We start from the raw sequence: 19,294 nt of genomic DNA, 5'->3' as shown, positions 1-19,294 counted from the left end.
GTGGAAGGCAGCATCTGCAGAGACGTACACGTGCGAGCTCCACTCCGTACGTTTGCTTCATTGCCCTTAAGGACGATGCGCCGTCAGCACCTGTCCACTGAGTCCTTTTTGGCACGGCTCATCTTCGGGAGGATTATGGTTTTCCAAAAAAAAGAAAAAAAAAAAAGAGAGACTGAGCCATCCATCATGGCGTATACAAGCGGCTGCTAGGTGCTGAAGAAATATGGCCTGGTTTACAGCCTCCATACTTGCCAACCTTGAGACCTCCGATTTCGGGAGGTGGGGGGTTGGGGGGCATGGTTGTGGCGTGGTTAAGAGGGGAGGAGTATATTTACAGCTAGAATTCACCAAGTCAATATATATATATATATATTATTGGCATATGCCAAATTTTCAAAGAGAACGGCCTACGGATCACGATTGAAGCCAACAAGCAAACCGTCAAATTCCTTGACGTCACTTTCAACCTGAGAAATAACAGCTACCAACCATTCACGAAACCCAACACAACACTCCAATACGTGCACCATGACAGCAACCACCCACCCACCACCACGAAAAGAATACCTACCGGAATCAATAAAAGGCTATCGATGCTGTCATCTAGCAAAGCTGAATTTGACCAAGCAACCCCCCCGTACCAAAAAGCCCTTGATGAAAGCGGATACAATTTCACCCTCACCTATGAACCCACGCCAGGAAACCAGCCAAAAAAGAACAGAAAACGAAACGACATCATCTGGTACAACCCCCCATACAGCAAAAACGTCTCAACGAACATTGGACACAAATTCCTCAATCTGATTGACAAACACTTTCCCAAAGACAACACCCTAAGAAAAGTATTCAACAAGAACAACATAAAATTGAGCTACAGCTGCATGAACAATATACGACAAATCATCTCAAACCACAACAAAACAATTGCAAATGAGCCGTCGACCCCCAGACAGAGCGACTCCAAAACCAACAAAGGATGTAACTGTCGAAAGAAACCTGATTGCCCTCTCAACGGGGGGTGCTTACAAACATCAGTTGTCTACCAATCTAAGGTAATACGCAAGGACATTAACACATCCGACACATATGTAGGATTAACCGAGGGAGAATTAAAAACCAGATGGAACAATCACAAGGCTTCTTTCAGGAACAAAAACCTGCGAAATACCACAGAACTCAGCAAACACATTTGGGACCTCAAAGACAATAATGTTGAATATTCAATAACATGGCAAATTCTTGCATCCAGCACACCTTACAATAGTGGTAATAAAAGATGCAACCTATGCTTGAAAGAGAAACTGTTTATTATTTACCGTCCAGACCTGTCATCCCTCAACAAGCGCAGCGAAATTGTAACAACATGCCGCCATAGACGGAAACACCTCCTAGGTAACACATGAGCCAATCACCACGCCCCTAGGCCAGCCTGTACCCACCCACTCTGTGCCCTATATAAACCATGGTATGCGAATGCTCCCATTAAAATCTCCTGATGATTGAGGGTACCCCCCCTCATGAAACAGGCCTGTAGAGATGAAATAGTCTTGTGATTTTTTTCCCACACATACATATATATATATATATATATATATATATATATATATATATATATATATATATATATATATATATATATATATATATATATATATATATGACTCATCGCAGGGCCTAAACACAGTTTTGTTTGCATATTTTCAGGATATGTATATATATATATATATATATATATATTAGAGATGCGCGGTTTGCGGACACAACTAGATTTTATCCGCGGGTTGGGTCGGGCGGTTGAAATAAAAAAAAAATTAGATTTTAAATAGATTCAGGCGGGTGGCAGTTAAACCAATTGGGAAATATATATACATAGTTAAATGTTGTTACCCACATACGAAAAACGAGCAGGCACCTGCAGCATATGCCACAACAGAAGAAAAAAAAGAAAAAGAGATGGACACTTTTACGGAGCGGAGAAGGCCCCCGACGCCTCGCCGGGGTCCGGGACCGAGGCCCCTTCCCCCGAGAGGGCCCCACCGGGAGCCGTAGCTGAGGCGATCCGCGAGAAGGGCCCGACGCACGTCCAGGGTCACCACCGCGCCCACCGCACCGACACCCCGCCTCGTCCGCCTTCGCCGCGGCCGGCGTCACGCGCAGCAGGTAAGCAGCTTACCTGCCCGCCACCCCCGTGGCCGGGGGCTCGTAACAGGGGTCACTCCGCGCGCTCCGCCCGCGCAGCTTACCTGCCCGCCACCCCTGTTGCCGGGGGCGCGTAACAGGGGTCACTCCGCGCGCAGTGCGCTCACGAAAGGGGTGGGGCTCACCCTGGTTGATATAGACAGCAGGACGGTGGCCATGGAAGTCGGAACCCGCTAAGGAGTGTGTAACAATCCACCTGCCGAATCAACTAGCCCTGAAAATGGATGGCGCTGGAGCGTCGGGCCCATACCCGGCCGTCGCCGGCAGCGAGACGCGCTTGGAGGTGCGCTCAGCGCGGCTCCCATATGATTGCGCACTGGTGTGCGTCTGGGTCGTGACAGCGTGGCACGCGAATGTCTGTGCTGCATTGGATCAGTCTCCTTTCTTTAACAGGCAAAAGCTTTATAACCTCACTAATGCCTTGCATCGTCTATATTAGATATATAACAACGGGCGGGTGCGGGCGGGTGCGGTTCTGATCAAATGTTAAGTCGGGTGGATGGCGGATGGTTGACGACTTTCTGATGCGGTTGCGGATAAAATAATTGCCTATCCGCGCATCTCTAATATATATATATATATATATATATATATATATATATATATATATATATATATCTTAATAAGGTTATCCAAAAAATTGTGCTCGATACCGTAGTAGAGCGCAATATATGTATGTGTGGGAAAAAAATCACAAGACTATGAAATAGTCTTGTGATTTTTTTCCCACACATACATATATATATATATATATATATATATATATATATATATATATATCCTGAAAATATGCAAACAGAACTGTGTTTAGGCCCTGCGATGAGGTGGCGACTTGTCCAGGGTGTACTCCGCCTTCCGCCCGATTGTAGTTGAGATAGGCTCCAGCGCCCCCCGCGACCCCAAAAGGAATAAGCGGTAGAATATGGATGGATGGATGGAACTGTGTTTAGATAATTGATACTTCAAACTTGCATAAATAAATCTTAAGGAATATAACATAACTTGGCTTCTGAGAGCTTCAAAATGTAATGAATAAAATGCTAAAGTTCCAATTATTTTAATAATTAAATATGGTCATTTTAAATGAATTATTATGATCATTTAAAATTAATTATTTCAAATATGTTTATTTTAATGTATAATTCTATGGCTGGATGTAATGAGGAGTCAGAAAAAATACAAATAAAAATACAATTAATTTTGATGTTTTTAGCAAAATATAGTAAAAATGTATTTTTTTTTTTTTTTTTTAAATTAACAAATATATTTATTTTTAGGTAAGATAAACATAATAATACAATTTATCTCTAGTCTGGATGATTTAGTTCGTGTCACCCTGTTGTCCTCCCGTCTCTTCCCTGAGGATGGTTCCATGAGCTGGGCAAACGCCTGGAGATGCCCTACGTCAACAACACGGTCGGCGGCCTGTCGGTGCGTAGCTCGTACTTCGCCGCTCTCTATTTCACCCTCAGCAGCCTGACCAGCGTCGGCTTTGGCAACGTGTGCGCCAACACGGACGCCGAGAAGATCTTCTCCATCTGCACCATGCTCATCGGCGGTATGCCGGACGCCTCGTATGGAATAACGTGACTGGGCAGGCACGCTGTTTATATCGTGAGAAAGCGGGCGTGAAAACAGGCTGTCCTCACTCAGGTCTGCATGGAGCTGGAGAGGGCGTGGTCTCCAGCTACGGCTGAGATTTTCGGAGAATATTTGTCCCGGGAGGTTTTCGGGAGAGGTGCTGAATTTCGGGAGTCTCCCGGAAATTTCGGGAGGGTTGGCAAGTATGACAGCCTCGCTCTTATTTCCTCAGCCTCTGCTCGTTGTTCACCTTCTTGGTGCGACTAATGTCCACTGAAGGTTTACTCACGAACACCAGCATAGCTATGTTAGCTGCGGTGCTAACACAAGTCACATTTTAACTGCAATATAATGCTAGGTTAGCATTATATGGAAAAACAAAACGATCAAACTCAGTTCCGACATTTTTTAGCTAACTGACTGATTGTTGCTCGGGCTTTATCTTAGAATGTGTAGCGAAGCCTGGTGTTTGTCATTGTGTGCATTATAGGGTTGTACGGTATACCCGTATTATATAGTACCGCGATGCTAATTAATCATATTCGGTACTATACCGCCTCTAAAAAGTACCGGTCTAACTTCCCCATTGCGCTCCCGTCGACGTCACATCGTGTCATTGCTGGTTTACGAGCAGAGGAGCATGTTCGGCAGCGCACAATCACAGAGTACTTACAAGCATACACAGTGTGTAGACAGAAAAGGGAGAACAAACGCATTTTGGCTTGAAAACTACCGATAAAGGTGAAGTTATAACACTGAAACGCCCTCAGGAAGAGGTACTTTAAGACATGATAGCTAGTTAGCAGCTAACGTCCATCCGCCGTTTGCAGTGTTGTAGCTACTTCTAAATCACTAATCCTCGCCTCCATGGCGACAAATAAAGTAAGTTTCTTACAAGTATCATCCCTGCAGGATTAGGAATAGCTAAACATGCTTCACTACACACCGTAGTTCACCGGCGTCACAATGTAAACAAACGCCATTGGTGGATCTACACCTGACGTTCACTGTAATGATACCAAGTACAGGAGCGTATCTAGTCGGTACTACTAAGATTACGTCAATATTTTTTGGCATCACATCTTCTTTAGTTTTTAAGAAATTAATATTATGTTTATAAACTGAGGAAATATGTCCCTGGACACATGAGGACTTTGAATATGACCAATGTATGATCCTGTAACGACTTGGTATCGGATTGATACCCAAATGTGTGGTATAGATCCAAAACTAATGTAAAGCATCCAAACAACAGAAGAATAAGTGCTTACCATATTTTTCGGATTATAAATCGCAGTTTTTTTTCATAGTTTGTGCGATTCATACTTATGTGAGAAATTATTAACACATTACCGTAAAATATCAAATAATATTATTTATCTCATTCACGTAAGAGACTATTTATTTTAAATTGCCTTTCAAATGTCTATTCTTGGTGTCGAAAAATGCGATTTATATATGTTTTTTTCCTTCTTTACTATGCATTTTCGGCCGGTACGATTTATACTCCGGAGCGATTTATAATCCGAAAAATAGGGTATTACATTTTAACATAAGTGTCGATAGAACAAAGGTAAAAGAGAAAGTAAGCAGATATTAACAGTAAATGAACAAGTAGATTAATAATCTATTTTTTACCACTTGTCCTTAATAATGTTGACAAATAATAGAATGATAAATGACACAATATGTTACTGCATACGTCAGCAGACTAAATTAGGAGTCTTTGTTTGCTTACTTACTACTAAAAGACAAGTTGTCTTGTATGTTCACTATTTTATTTAAGGACAAACTTGCAATAAGAAACATATGTTTAATGTACCCTAAGATTTTTTGTTAAAATAAAGCCAATAATGCAATTTTTTGTGGTCCCCTTTACTTAGAAAAGTAATGAAAAGTACCGAAAAATATGGAAATAATTTCGGTAGCGGTACCAAAATATTGATATCGGGACAACACTAGTGCATTATTGTTAAATAAGTTTGAATCCCAAAGAAGGTTTTTGAAAATATACAGTTTTTGTCACATTTCTTATTTATTCCGATTCTGTCAAGACTTGGACTATGGCTTGGTTTGTTCTCCCGAGGTGCAAGTGAATTGGACCAGATGTGGCGTGAAGGTAAATACATGATTTATTTAAACACTATAACTACAAAAAAAAAAGGATCAAACAAAAGGCGCGCACAGGGGCGGAGGTACAAAACTAGACTATAAACACAGAACTTGCACATTGGCAGAAACTATGAACAATTAAACAAAACTTGCAAACTATGGCATGAATAAAGAAAACTTACTTGGATGAAAAAAACGGCATGAAAAAGCGCAGCAAGGGTCATAAGGGTGTGTGGAGAGTATAAATGCGGGATGTCGTCAGAACGACGAACTGAAAACAATGAACTTAAATACTATAGACATGATTAGTGAAAGCAGGTGCGTGACTCAAAACGTGAAACAGGTGCGTGACGTGACAGGTGAAAACTAATGGTTGCTATGGTGACAAAAGAAAACAAAAGTGCACAAAAAGTCCAAAAAACAAAACCGAACATGACTAAAACAAAACATGATCACACAGACATGACAGATTCTAAATCCTTTCATAATTGAAAAAAAAAAAAAGGTTTTAAAGGTACTTAAGGCCATCTCAATGCTTACTCGCTGCAGGTAGACGTCATATGTCACTGTTGCGTCACAGTCCACACTATGGTGAGTTCAAGAACCGCCGAAATTAGTAGGACAAAGCGATGTTCACCAAATAGTCTCATCAGTGAAGCACACTCACAAACATATTAAACAGTGGACTTTTATAACAATTGAGAGGGTTTGTGTCATGTTTGTCCTCAAACAAAAAACATACTGAAACAAAAAAAAATATTTCCCCCCCCCATCTTTTTCCATTTTCAATCCTTGTTCTCCAGGGAGCCGCGAGTTGCTGACCCTCGCACTAACATTTTACCAGCCACATCATGCGAGGTTAGCATATTGGCTGAAGAAAAGATAACCGATTAAAATGGTCTTTCTAGCTGACTGATGGATAGTTGGCAGAGATCCAGGCTGTATTTTAAGATGTGTAGCGAAGCCTGATTTTAATTTAATTTAATTTTTTTTTTTTTTTTGGTGGGGGGGGGACTTATTTACAAAGCTGTCCTCCATGCTGGTCATACCTTCTTTGAAACTAGAGCATCGTTTCAAAGTTTTGTGCAGATTCAGAGAATTCCTTTTCTTCTGTGTATGTACAGGTAAAAGCCAGTAAATTAGAATATTTTGAAAAACTTGATTTATTTCAGTAATTGCATTCAAAAGGTGTAACTTGTACAATATATTTATTCATTGCACACAGACTGATGCATTCAAATGTTTATTTCATTTAATTTTGATGATTTGAAGTGGCAACAAATGAAAATCCAAAATTCCGTGTGTCACAAAATTAGAATATTACTTAAGGCTAATACAAAAAAGGGATTTTTAGAAATGTTGGCCAACTGAAAAGTATGAAAATGAAAAATATGAGCATGTACAATACTCAATACTTGGTTGGAGCTCCTTTTGCCTCAATTACTGCGTTAATGCGGCGTGGCATGGAGTCGAAGAGTTTCTGGCACTGCTCAGGTGTTATGAGAGCCCAGGTTGCTCTGATAGTGGCCTTCAACTCTTCTGCGTTTTTGGGTCTGGCATTCTGCATCTTCCTTTTCACAATACCCCACAGATTTTATATGGGGCTAAGGTCAGGGGAGTTGGCGGGCCAATTTAGAACAGAAATACCATGGTCCGTAAACCAGGCACGGGTAGATTTTGCGCTGTGTGCAGGCGCCAAGTCCTGTTGGAACTTGAAATCTCCATCTCCATAGAGCAGGTCAGCAGCAGGAAGCATGAAGTGCTCTAAAACTTGCTGGTAGACGGCTGCGTTGACCCTGGATCTCAGGAAACAGAGTGGACCGACACCAGCAGATGACATGGCACCCCAAACCATCACTGATGGTGGAAACTTTACACTAGACTTCAGGCAACGTGGATCCTGTGCCTCTCCTGTCTTCCTCCAGACTCTGGGACCTCGATTTCCAAAGGAAATGCAAAATTTGCATGGTTGGGTGATGGTTTGGGGTGCCATGTCATCTGCTGGTGTCGGTCCACTCTGTTTCCTGAGATCCAGGGTCAACGCAGCCGTCTACCAGCAAGTTTTAGAGCACTTCATGCTTCCTGCTGCTGACCTGCTCTATGGAGATGGAGATTTCAAGTTCCAACAGGACTTGGCGCCTGCACACAGCGCAAAATCTACCCGTGCCTGGTTTACGGACCATGGTATTTCTGTTCTAAATTGGCCCGCCAACTCCCCTGACCTTAGCCCCATAGAAAATCTGTGGGGTATTGTGAAAAGGAAGATGCAGAGTGCCAGACCCAAAAACGCAGAAGAGTTGAAGGCCACTATCAGAGCAACCTGGGCTCTCATAACACCTGAGCAGTGCCAGAAACTCATCGACTCCATGCCACGCCGCATTAACGCAGTAATTGAGGCAAAAGGAGCTCCAACCAAGTATTGAGTATTGTACATGCTCATATTTTTCATTTTCATACTTTTCAGTTGGCCAACATTTCTAAAAATCCCTTTTTTGTATTAGCCTTAAGTAATATTCTAATTTTGTGACACACGGAATTTTGGATTTTCATTTGTTGCCACTTCAAATCATCAAAATTAAATGAAATAAACATTTGAATGCATCAGTCTGTGTGCAATGAATAAATATAATGTACAAGTTACACCTTTTGAATGCAATTACTGAAATAAATCAAGTTTTTCAAAATATTCTAATTTACTGGCTTTTACCTGTATATAGAATCCCTGCACAGCTAAGGGGTATGCCATTTGCTTTATAAACCACACACACACACACACACAATCACACAGATACACACAGCCGCACTATCCAGTCTGCTTTGAAGCCGGACTAAAGACAGACGCTCATTGACTGAGCTCCGCCATGCGTGGGCTGATTGCACATGAACAGTCGATACAGGAAGAAAGTTGGGAGAAGAAAGTCCTCGGGCCAAAGTGCTGCAGCCTGAAGCCCAAAGACTTAGGAACAAAACAGCGCTGACAGTGCCCATCAATCTACGAGCGGCATGTCGGGAAGCATACCAGTTATTAAAAAAATAATCTGTCGAAATAGCCGTGAAGACATACGATTCAATGTTGATGTAGCGAGAAAAAAATGTGTCTGGGGTGGGCCAATGTGTATGTGTGTATAAATGCACCAAAGCGTCACCGTGGAGTTATTGAGTCCGTTTAGTTGATTGGAGAGCTAGCTTTTGCAGCTACGATGCTACGGGCTGCTTCCGCAATAAGCTCTCCTGTGTTGTAATAATAAATTGAGTGATCAAACACAAGTCAAAGTCCTTCGTATCCTTTGTGATGTGCTGGCATGTTTACATGCTACGATGCTACGTTGGCTTCTGTTGTGTTTGATCAGCCGTTTTACTGCCATGTTACACACCCATCCATCCATCCATCTTCTTCCGCTTATCCGAGGTCGGGTCGCGGGGGCAGCAGCTTAAGCAGGGAAGCCCAGACTTCCCTCTCCCCAGCCACTTCGTCCAGCTTTTCCTGTGGGACCCCGAGGCGTTCCCAGGCCAGCCGGGAGACATAGTCTTCCCAACGTGTCCTGGGTCTTCCCCGCGGCCTCCTACCGGTGGGACGTGCCCTAAACACCTCCCTAGGGAGGCGTTCGGGTGGCATCCTGACCAGATGCCCGAACCACCTCATCTGGCTCCTCTCCATGTGGAGGAGCAGCGGCTTTACTTTGAGCTCCTCCCGGATGGCAGAGCTTCTCACCCTATCTCTAAGGGAGAGCCCCGCCACCCGGCGGCCGCTTGTACCCGTGATCTTGTCCTTTCGGTCATAACCCAAAGCTCATGACCATAGGTGAGGATGGGAACGTAGATCGACCGGTAAATTGAGAGCTTTGCCTTCCGGCTCAACTCCTTCTTCACCACAACGGATCGATACAGCGTCCGCATTACTGAAGATGCCGCACCGATCCGCCTGTCGATCTCACGATCCACTCTTCCCCCACTCGTGAACAAGACTCCGAGGTACTTGAACTCCTCCACTTGGGGCAAGATCTCCTCCCCAACCCGGAGATGGCACTCCACCCTTTTCCGGGCGAGAACCATGGACTCGGACTTGGAGGTGCTGATTCTCATCCCAGTCGCTTCACACTCAGCTGCGAACCGATCCAGTGAGAGCTGAAGATCCTGGCCAGATGAAGCCATCAGGACCATATCATCTGCAAAAAGCAGAGACCTAATCCTGCAGCCACCAAACCAGATCCCCCCAACGCCTTGACTGCGCCTAGAAATTCTGTCCATAAAAGTTATGAACAGAATCGCTGACAAAGGGCAGCCTTGGCGGAGTCCAACCCTCACTGGAAACGTGTCCGACTTACTACCGGCAATGCGGACCAAGCTCTGGCACTGATCATACAGGGAGCGGACTGCCACAATCAGACAGTCCGATACCCCGTACTCTCTGAGCACTCCCCACAGGACTTCCCGAGGGACATGGTCGAATGCCTTCTCCAAGTCCACAAAACACATGTAGACTGGTTGGGCAAACTCCCATGCACCCTCAAGGACCCTGCCGAGAGTATAGAGCTGGTCCACAGTTCCACGACCAGGACGAAAACCACACTGTTCCTCCTGAATCCGAGGTTCGACTATCCGGCGTAGCCTCCTCTCCAGTACACCTGAATAGACCTTACCGGGAAGGCTGAGGAGTGTGATCCCACGATAGTTAGAACACACCTTCCGGTTCCCCTTCTTAAAGAGAGGAACCACCACCCCGGTCTGCCAATCCAGAGGTACCGCCCCCGATGTCCACGCGATGCTGCAGAGTCTTGTCAACCAAGACAGCCCCACAGCATCCAGAGCCTTAAGGAACTCCGGGCGGATCTCATCTACCCCCGGGGCCTTGCCACCGAGGAGCTTTTTAACTACCTCAGCAACCTCAGCCCCTTTGTGATGTGCTGGCATGTTTACATGCTACGATGCTACGTTGGCTTCTGTTGTGTTTGATCAGCCATTTTACTGCCATGTTAGACACACTGTTTGGAAACAATAAAGTATGTAAATGAACATAACTAAAACTGTTTATACCTACTAAACCATCCCACGTGTGATGTCTGTAGGAGTGTTTTCATGCATATTTGTACGTGCTATCGTAATGTGACGAAGCTAGCGTCGTTCGCGTTAGCTAATGTGTGTTGCGACACGTTGAGTGTCTGTGTTAGTACCATTAGCTTACAACTACATTCTGTTTGTATTGTTTCAGTTTCGCAAATTCCTCAGTAAATTCACCGAAGCGTCACCGTGGAGTTATTGAGTCCGTTTAGCCGATTGGAGAGCTAGCTTTTGCAGCTACGATGCTACGGGCTGCTTCCGCAATAAGCTCTCCTGGGTTGTAATAATAAATTGAGTGATCAAACACAAGTCAAAGTCCTTCGTATCCTTTGTGATGTGCTGGCATGTTTACATGCTACGATGCTACGTTGGCTTGTTGTGTTTGATCAGCCGTTTTACTGCCATGTTACACACACTGTTTGGAAACAATAAAGTATGTAAATGAACATAACTAAAACTGTTTATACCTACTAAACCATCCCATGTGTGATGTCTGTAGGAGTGTTTTCATGCATATTTGTACGTGCTATCGTAATGTGACGAAGCTAGCGTCGTTCGCGTTAGCTAATGTGTGTTGCGACACGTTGAGTGTCTGTGTTAGTACCATTAGCTTACAACTACATTCTGTTTGTATTGTTTCAGTTTCGCAAATTCCTCAGTAAATTCACCGAAGCGTCACCGTGGAGTTATTGAGTCCGTTTAGCCGATTGGAGAGCTAGCTTTTGCAGCTACGATGCTACGGGCTGCTTCCGCAATAAGCTCTCCTGCGTTGTAATAATAAATTGAGTGATCAAACACAAGTCAAAGTCCTTCGTATCCTTTGTGATGTGCTGGCATGTTTACATGCTACGATGCTACGTTGGCTTCTGTTGTGTTTGATCAGCCGTTTTACTGCCATGTTACACACACTGTTTGGAAACAATAAAGTATGTAAATGAACATAACTAAAACTGTTTATACCTACTAAACCATCCCACGTGTGATGTCTGTAGGAGTGTTTTCATGCATATTTGTACGTGCTATCGTAATGTGACGAAGCTAGCGTCGTTCGCGTTAGCTGATGTGTGTTGCGACACGTTGAGTGTCTGTGTTAGTACCATTAGCTTACAACTACATTCTGTTTGTATTGTTTCAGTTTCGCAAATTCCTCAGTAAATTCACCGAAGCGTCACCGTGGAGTTATTGAGTCCGTTTAGCCGATTGGAGAGCTAGCTTTTGCAGCTACGACGCTACGGGCTGCTTCCGCAATAAGCTCTCCTGGGTTGTAATAATAAATTGAGTGATCAAACACAAGTCAAAGTCTTTCGTATCCTTTGTGATGTGCTGGCATGTTTACATGCTACGATGCTACGTTGGCTTCTGTTGTGTTTGATCAGCCGTTTTACTGCCATGTTACACACACTGTTTGGAAACAATAAGGCAGTGTTTTTTAACCTTTTTTGAGCCAATGCACATTTTTTGCGTTGAAAAAATCCAGAGGCTCACCACCAGTAGACATCATTTAAAAACGAAACTCAGTTGACAGTAAAAAGTCGTCGTCGCAATTGTTGGATATGACTTTAAACCATAACCAAGCATGCATCACTATAGCTCTTGTCTCAAAGTAGGTGTACTGTCACTGTGACTTATTTGGAGTTTTTTTTTGCTGTTTTCCAGTGTGTAGTGTTTTAGTTCTTGTCTTGCGCTCCTATTTTAATGGCTTTTTCTCTTTTTTTTGGTGTTTTCCTGGAGCAGTTTCATGTTTTCCTTTGAGCGATATTTCCCGCATCTACTTTTTTTTTTAGCAATCAAGAAGATTTTAGTTGTTTTTATCCTTCTTTGTGGGGACTTTTTGGCGTTATTTGCACTGTGAAGGTCATATGTAATTTGTAACCTTTTGCACAACATAGAGCTGAGTTAATGTGAATGATTTTGAGTTTTTATACATTTTTGCTCCATTATTTTGGTTGTCTACTTCAGTGTTTGTCAACCTTTTTTGAGCCGAGGCACATTTTTTTCGTTGAAAAAAATCCAGAGGCACACCGCCAGCAGAAATCATTTAAAAAACGAAACTCAGTTGACAGTAAAAAGTCGTCGTCGCAATTGTTGGATATGACTTTAAACCATAACCAAGCATGCATCACTATAGCTCTTGTCTCAAAGTAGGTGTACTGTCACCACCTGTCACATCACGCCGTGACTTATTTTGAGTTTTTTGCTCTTTTCCTGTGTGTGTTTCAGTTCTTGTCTTGCGCTCCTATTTTAATGGCTTTTTCTCTTTTTTTTTGGTATTTTCCTGGAGCAGTTTCATGTTTTCCTTTGAGCGATATTTCCCGCATCTACTTTGTTTTGGCAATCAAGAAGGTCTTAGTTGTTTTTATCCTTCTTTGTGGGGACATTGTCGATTGTCATGTCGTGGACGCCGTCTTTGCTCCACAGTAAGTCTTTGCTGTCGTCCAGCATTCTGTTTTTGTTTACTTTGTAGCCATTTCAGTTTTAGTTTTGTTCTGCATAGCCTTCCCTAAGCTTTAATGCCTTTTCTTAGGGGCACTCACCTTTTGTTTATTTTTGGTTTAAGCATTAGACTCAATTTTACCTGTACTCTGCCTCCCGCTGTTTCCGACTTCTACAAAACAATTAGCTACCGGCTGCCACCTACTGATATGGAAGAGTATTACACGGTTACTCTGCCGAGCTCTAGACAGCACCGACACTCAACAACAACACATCATTTGCAAACTATAATTACTGATTTGCAAAACATATTTTAACCCAAATAGGTGAAATTAGATCATCTCCCACGGCACACCAGACTGTATCTCACAGAGGTGGGACCAAGTCATTGTTTTGCAAGTCACAAGTAAGTCTCAAGTCTTTGCCCTCAAGTCCGAGTCAAGTCCCGAGTCAAGACAGGCAAGCCCCGAGTCAAGTCCAAAGTCAAGACTGGAAAGTCTCAAGTCAAGTCCTAAGTCCTGCATTTTGAGTTTCGAGTCCTTTCAAGTCCTTTTAACCACAGACTAATATATTAACACAGATTGTGTATGCTTTTCAAACGCTGTATTTATTTATTAAAACAAGTGCATTTTAAATTGCAGGAAAGAAAATTGTGCTGACATTGCACTTTATAATAGCACTATTAACCAGTCATTTTAAACATTAACTCATTCCTTTACAGAACAAACACATTGAAAAATAAAGTGCAAATGTACTTATTTGTACAAAAGTGTTAACATTGAAAAAACATGACATACACGTTAACATAACAAAAAAGTTGTACTTTTTATATGTCAGGGCCCTATGCTGCATTGCATTTGCAAAAGACCAAATTAGCCAAGAGTCTGTCAGTCATTTGTGCACGATGGGGGCGTAGTATGATGCCACCATGGCTGAAAACTCGCTCCACTGGAGCACTGGAGGCAGGCACTGCCAAGACTCTCATGGCCACTCGGAACAGTGAAGGAAGAGTCTTCATGTTCAATGCCCAGAACAAAAGGGGGGAGATAGTTGTTTTGGGTTGGTGCACTACTTGTAAGTGTATCTTGTGTTTTTTATGTTGATTTAATTAAAAAAAGAAAAGAAAAAAAAAAAAATTCTTGTGCGGCCCGATACCAATCGATCCACGGACCAGTACCGGGCCGCGGCCCAGTGGTTGGGGACCACTGAGGTAAACAACCAACAGTTTGTCAGAAAGCTAGCTAAAACGGTACACATATTCATAATATAGTATACATTTTAACTGACCTTTATTTGACTATTTTTGTCTTTTTTTTAGGTGGTTAAAATATGCGGTGCTGCTGACCGCCGTCTAACGTTACGTGTGATATATTGACTAACGTAACCCTGCTTAAAAAAAATCACTGAACAAAAAGTATGAATAAGGTAGTGAACTGCAACAGATTCCCGTGTTTGCAATAACGTTATAACGTTAGCAGTGAGTTTACAGCCTCACTGATTTAACTACACAGCAAATAAAAGTCACGTTACTTAGCCAATAAACGTTATCTTACATTCAAAACTTACCGTTCTTTGTGCAACTTCAAATGCCGGACGAAGTTGGAAGTTGTTGCCTCTCCATCAGTAATTTTCGAACCGCATGTGTTGCATACTGCAAACCGTTTTGTGTTGACCACCTCGTAATTTTTATACCCAAACAAAATTATTTTAGGTATCATTTTTTGTTCACTGGCGTGTGGTTTGGACATGTCTTCTTCGTTGGTTGTCCTGCAATTTGATTGGATGAATGCTGTGTGATGAAAACAAAGTAGATCTAAGTTGATTGGCTGTTGTACTGACAGCACACCAGCTGACACACGCAACGCTGATAGACAAGTACACAATGAACAATACGGAGCGCTCCCGAATAACTTTTTCATCTTTGGGTTTTGGGGAAAGTAGCAAGTCATGTCAAGTCATGTCAATTCAAAAGGCTCAAGTCCAAGTGAAGTCACAAGTCATTGATGTTAAAGTCTAAGTCGAGTTGCAAGTCTTTTTACATTTTGTCAAGTCGAGTCTAAAGTCATCAAATTCATGACTCGAGTCTGACTCGAGTCCAAGTTATGTGACTCGAGTCCACACCTCTGGTATCTCACGGCACACTAGTTGAAAAACACTGCAATAAGGTATGTAAATAAACATAACTAAAATTGTTTATACCTACTAAACCATCCCATGTGTGATGTCCGTAGGAGTGTTTTCATACATATTTGTACGTGCTATCGTAATGTGATGACGCTAGCGTCGTTAGTATTATTAACTCACAATGGCATGCTTTTTTTTAGTGAGCGGTTAGTTCATGCTGCATGTGTGTGCGTCATCACGCCCCCTAGTGGCCGGTGTGAGGGCTTGAAGAGGTGGAGCCGGGTTGCCAGAGTGCAGGTTAATCCACTAATTGGTAGCAAAGGGAGCTGGGATGCCAGATTGTGACGGCCACCAGGAGGGGCCGTTTAAAGGGTACATCTGTTCCTGCCGGGTAACAGCCGCCCTCACAGCTTCTTACTTTTATCCTCCCTGACACGTCTTCTGCCCACGACCAACGTGGCCGCACCGCTCGCACATGAGAGGGTGAAAAAGCGACGCGTTGGATTAACGGCGGCGGCTTTGGCCTTCCAGGTTACGCCATCCTGCAGGCCATCATGGAGAGGGCGGGCCAAAACAACTGGCAGGTGAGCGCCATCTGCGTGGAGAACTTCAACGACGCCAACTACCGCCGCCTGCTGGACGACCTGGACCGGCGGCAGGAGAAGAAGTTTGTGATCGACCTCGAGGCCGAGAGGCTGCAGAACATGCTGGAACAGGTGAGGGCCATTCTTACAAATGAGTTTGCATGTTTGTGTGAATCTGCAGCCTTGATAGCAAATTATGTGCATAGAAAAGTATGTCAAAATATTTATTACAATAGTGGGACGCATTCTGAATTCTCAAGTCCATATTGTGTTATTATCATTATAATGATCATTGTGTGAATGCTCCAAAGCATTCACACCACAATTCATCTATTTATTATTCAACTTCATCTTATTATTATTCTTCTCCACCACATTTCGGCGCGCTCTACCTTCCACATTTTTCACCCGATTCAAACCGTTCCAACGTCAAACGGTTCAGCCTATTCGGAAATCGCGGGCTTTCCCTTGACAAATTCCAAAAATTTCCAGATTTCCCAGAATTCCAGGTTTTCCAGGACATTTTTTCCCATTCAAAATGAATTGGCCATTTTTCAAACTTCCAGCATTTCCACATTTTTCAACCTAGTTAAACCATTCCACCTTCAACATATTCCACCATTCTGGAAATTCAAATGACTTTTTTTCCAAGTTCAAAACAATTCCAGGATTTTCCAGAATTCCTGGTTTTCCAAAGCCCTATTTCTACCCTTTATTCTGGCGACTACTCCTTCCACGTTTTTCAACACATTTCAACCGTTGCACCGTCCAAACATTCCTCTTACTCAGGACAAAAAACAAAGTTGTTTTTTGAACTGGAAAAATTCCCGGTTTTCCCAAAATTCCAGGAATTCCAATACAATTTCTCAATTCAACATGTTACTAAATTCCAACACCAACCATTTCAAGTCATTCAGACCATTCAAGTCTTTTAACATGTTCAAAAAAATTCCTGCATTTCCCGAAATTACCACATTTTGGGAAATTCCTATTGAGATCAATGGGACATACTTCAAAGTTCCACAACTCCCACATTTTTCATCCGATTCAAACCGTTCCACGTCAAACTGTTCGGCCTATTCGGAAATCGCGGGCTTTCTCTTGACAAATTCCCAGATTTCCCAGAATTCCAGGTTTTCCGGGACATTTTTTCCCATTCAAAATGAACTGGCCATTTTTCAAACTTCCAGCATTTCCACATTTTTTATTATTTATTATTCTACCTTCAACACATTCCACCATTCTGGAAATTCAAACTACTTTTTTTCCAAGTTCAAAACAATTTTAGGATTTTCCAGAATTCCAGGTTTTCCAAAGCCCTATTTCTACCCTTTATTCTGGCGACTACTCCTTCCACATTTTTCAACCCACTTCAACCGTTGCACCGTCCAAACATTCCTCTTACTCAGGAAAAAAAACAAAGTTGTTTTCTGAACCGTTAATATTCTCGGTTTTCCCAAAATTCCAGGAATTCCAATACCATTTCTCAATTCGACATTTACTAAATTCCAACTCCAACCATTTCAACTCATTCAGACCATTCAAGTCTTTTAACATGTTCAAAAAAATTCCCGCATTTCCCGAAATTACCCTATTTTTGGGAAATTCCCATTGAAATCAATGGGATATTCTTCAAAGTTCCACAACTCCCACATTTTTAATCCGATTCAAACCGTTCCAACGTCAAACTGTTCAGCCTATTCGGAAATCGCGGGCTTTCCCTTGACAAATTCCAAAAATTTCCAGATTTCCCAGAATTCCAGGTTTTCCAGGACATTTTTTCCCATTCAAAATGAATTGGCCATTTTTCAAACTTCCAGCATTTCCACATTTTTCAACCTAGTTAAACCATTCCACCTTCAACATATTCCGCCGTTCTGGAAATTCAAACTACTTTTTTTCCAAGTTCAAAAAAATTCCAGGATTTTCCAGAATTCCTGGTTTTCCAAAGCCCTATTTCTACCCTATATTCTGGCGACTACTCCTTCCACGTTTTTCAACGCATTTCAACCATTCCAACGTGCAAACATTCCTCTTAATTAGGACAAAAAACAAAGTTGTTTTCTGAACCGTTAAAATTCTCGGTTTTTCCAAAATTCCAGGAATTCCAATACAATTTCTCAATTTGACATGTTACTAAATTCCAACTCCAACCATTTCAACTCATTCAGACCATTCAAGTCTTTTAACATGTTCAAAAAAATTCCCGCATTTCCCGAAATTACCACATTTTGGGAAATTCCCATTGAAATCAATGGGACATTCTTCAAAGTTCCACAACTCCCACATCTTTCATCCGATTCAAACCGTTCCACGTCAAACTGTTCGGCCTATTCGGAAATCGCGGGCTTTCCCTTGACAAATTCCAAAAATTTCCAGATTTCCCAGAATTCCAGGTTTTCCAGGACATTTTTTCCCATTCAAAATGAATTGGCCTTTTTTCAAACTTCCAGCATTTCCACATTTTTCAACCTAGTTAAACCATTCCACCTTCAACATATTCCACCATTCTGGAAATTCAAACTACTTTTTTTCCAAGTTCAAAACAATTCCAGGATTTTCCAGAATTCCTGGTTTTCCAAAGCCCTATTTCTACCCTTTTTTCTGGCGACTACTCCTTCCACATTTTTCAACACATTTCAACCGTTGCACCGTACAAATTTTTTTGAATATGTTAAAAGACTCGAATGGTCTGAATGAGTTGAAATGGTTGGTGTTGGAATTTAGTAACATGTTGAATTGAAAAATTGTATTGGAATTCCTGGAATTTTTCCAGTTCAAAAAACAACTTTGTTTTTTTTCCTGAGTAAGAGGAATGTTTGGACGGTGCAACGGTTGAAGTGGGTTGAAAAATGTGGAAGGAGTAGTCGCCAGAATAAAGCGTAGAAATATGGCTTTGGAAAACCAGGAATTCTGGAAAATTCTGGAATTGTTTTGAATTTGGAAAAAAAGTAGTTTGAATTTCCAGAATGGTGGAATATGTTGAAGGTGGAATGGTTTAAATAGGTTGAAAAATGTGGAAATGCTGGAAGTTTGAAAAATGGCCAATTCATTTTGAATGGGAAAAAATGTCCCGGAAAACCTGGAATTCTGAGAAATCTGGGAATTTTTTAAGGGAAAGCCCGTGATTTCCGAATAGGCCGAACAGTTTGATGTGGAACGGTTTGAATCGGATGAAAAATGTGGGAGTTGTGGAACTTTGA

General features: G+C 42.2%; 1 protein-coding gene across 6 annotated transcripts in view; it reads left to right on the top strand.

Moving 5' to 3' along the window:
- The window catches only part of LOC133607808 (glutamate receptor 4), a 549,530-nt gene that overhangs the window by 340,067 nt on the left and 190,169 nt on the right, over positions 1–19,294 (top strand). For all 6 annotated transcript variants that reach the window (XM_072913769.1, XM_061962781.2, XM_061962780.2 and 3 more), the window contains one exon: positions 16,039–16,223. In XM_072913769.1, coding sequence (XP_072769870.1) covers positions 16,039–16,223 — 185 coding nt within the window. The remainder of the gene's footprint in view (positions 1–16,038; positions 16,224–19,294) is intronic.

The sequence above is a fragment of the Nerophis lumbriciformis genome, linkage group LG09, assembly GCF_033978685.3.
Source record: "Nerophis lumbriciformis linkage group LG09, RoL_Nlum_v2.1, whole genome shotgun sequence".
NCBI classification, from domain to species: Eukaryota; Metazoa; Chordata; class Actinopteri; order Syngnathiformes; family Syngnathidae; genus Nerophis; species Nerophis lumbriciformis.
Note: the sequence above shows the minus strand (reverse complement) of the source record. Positions and strands in the feature narration are given on the sequence as shown.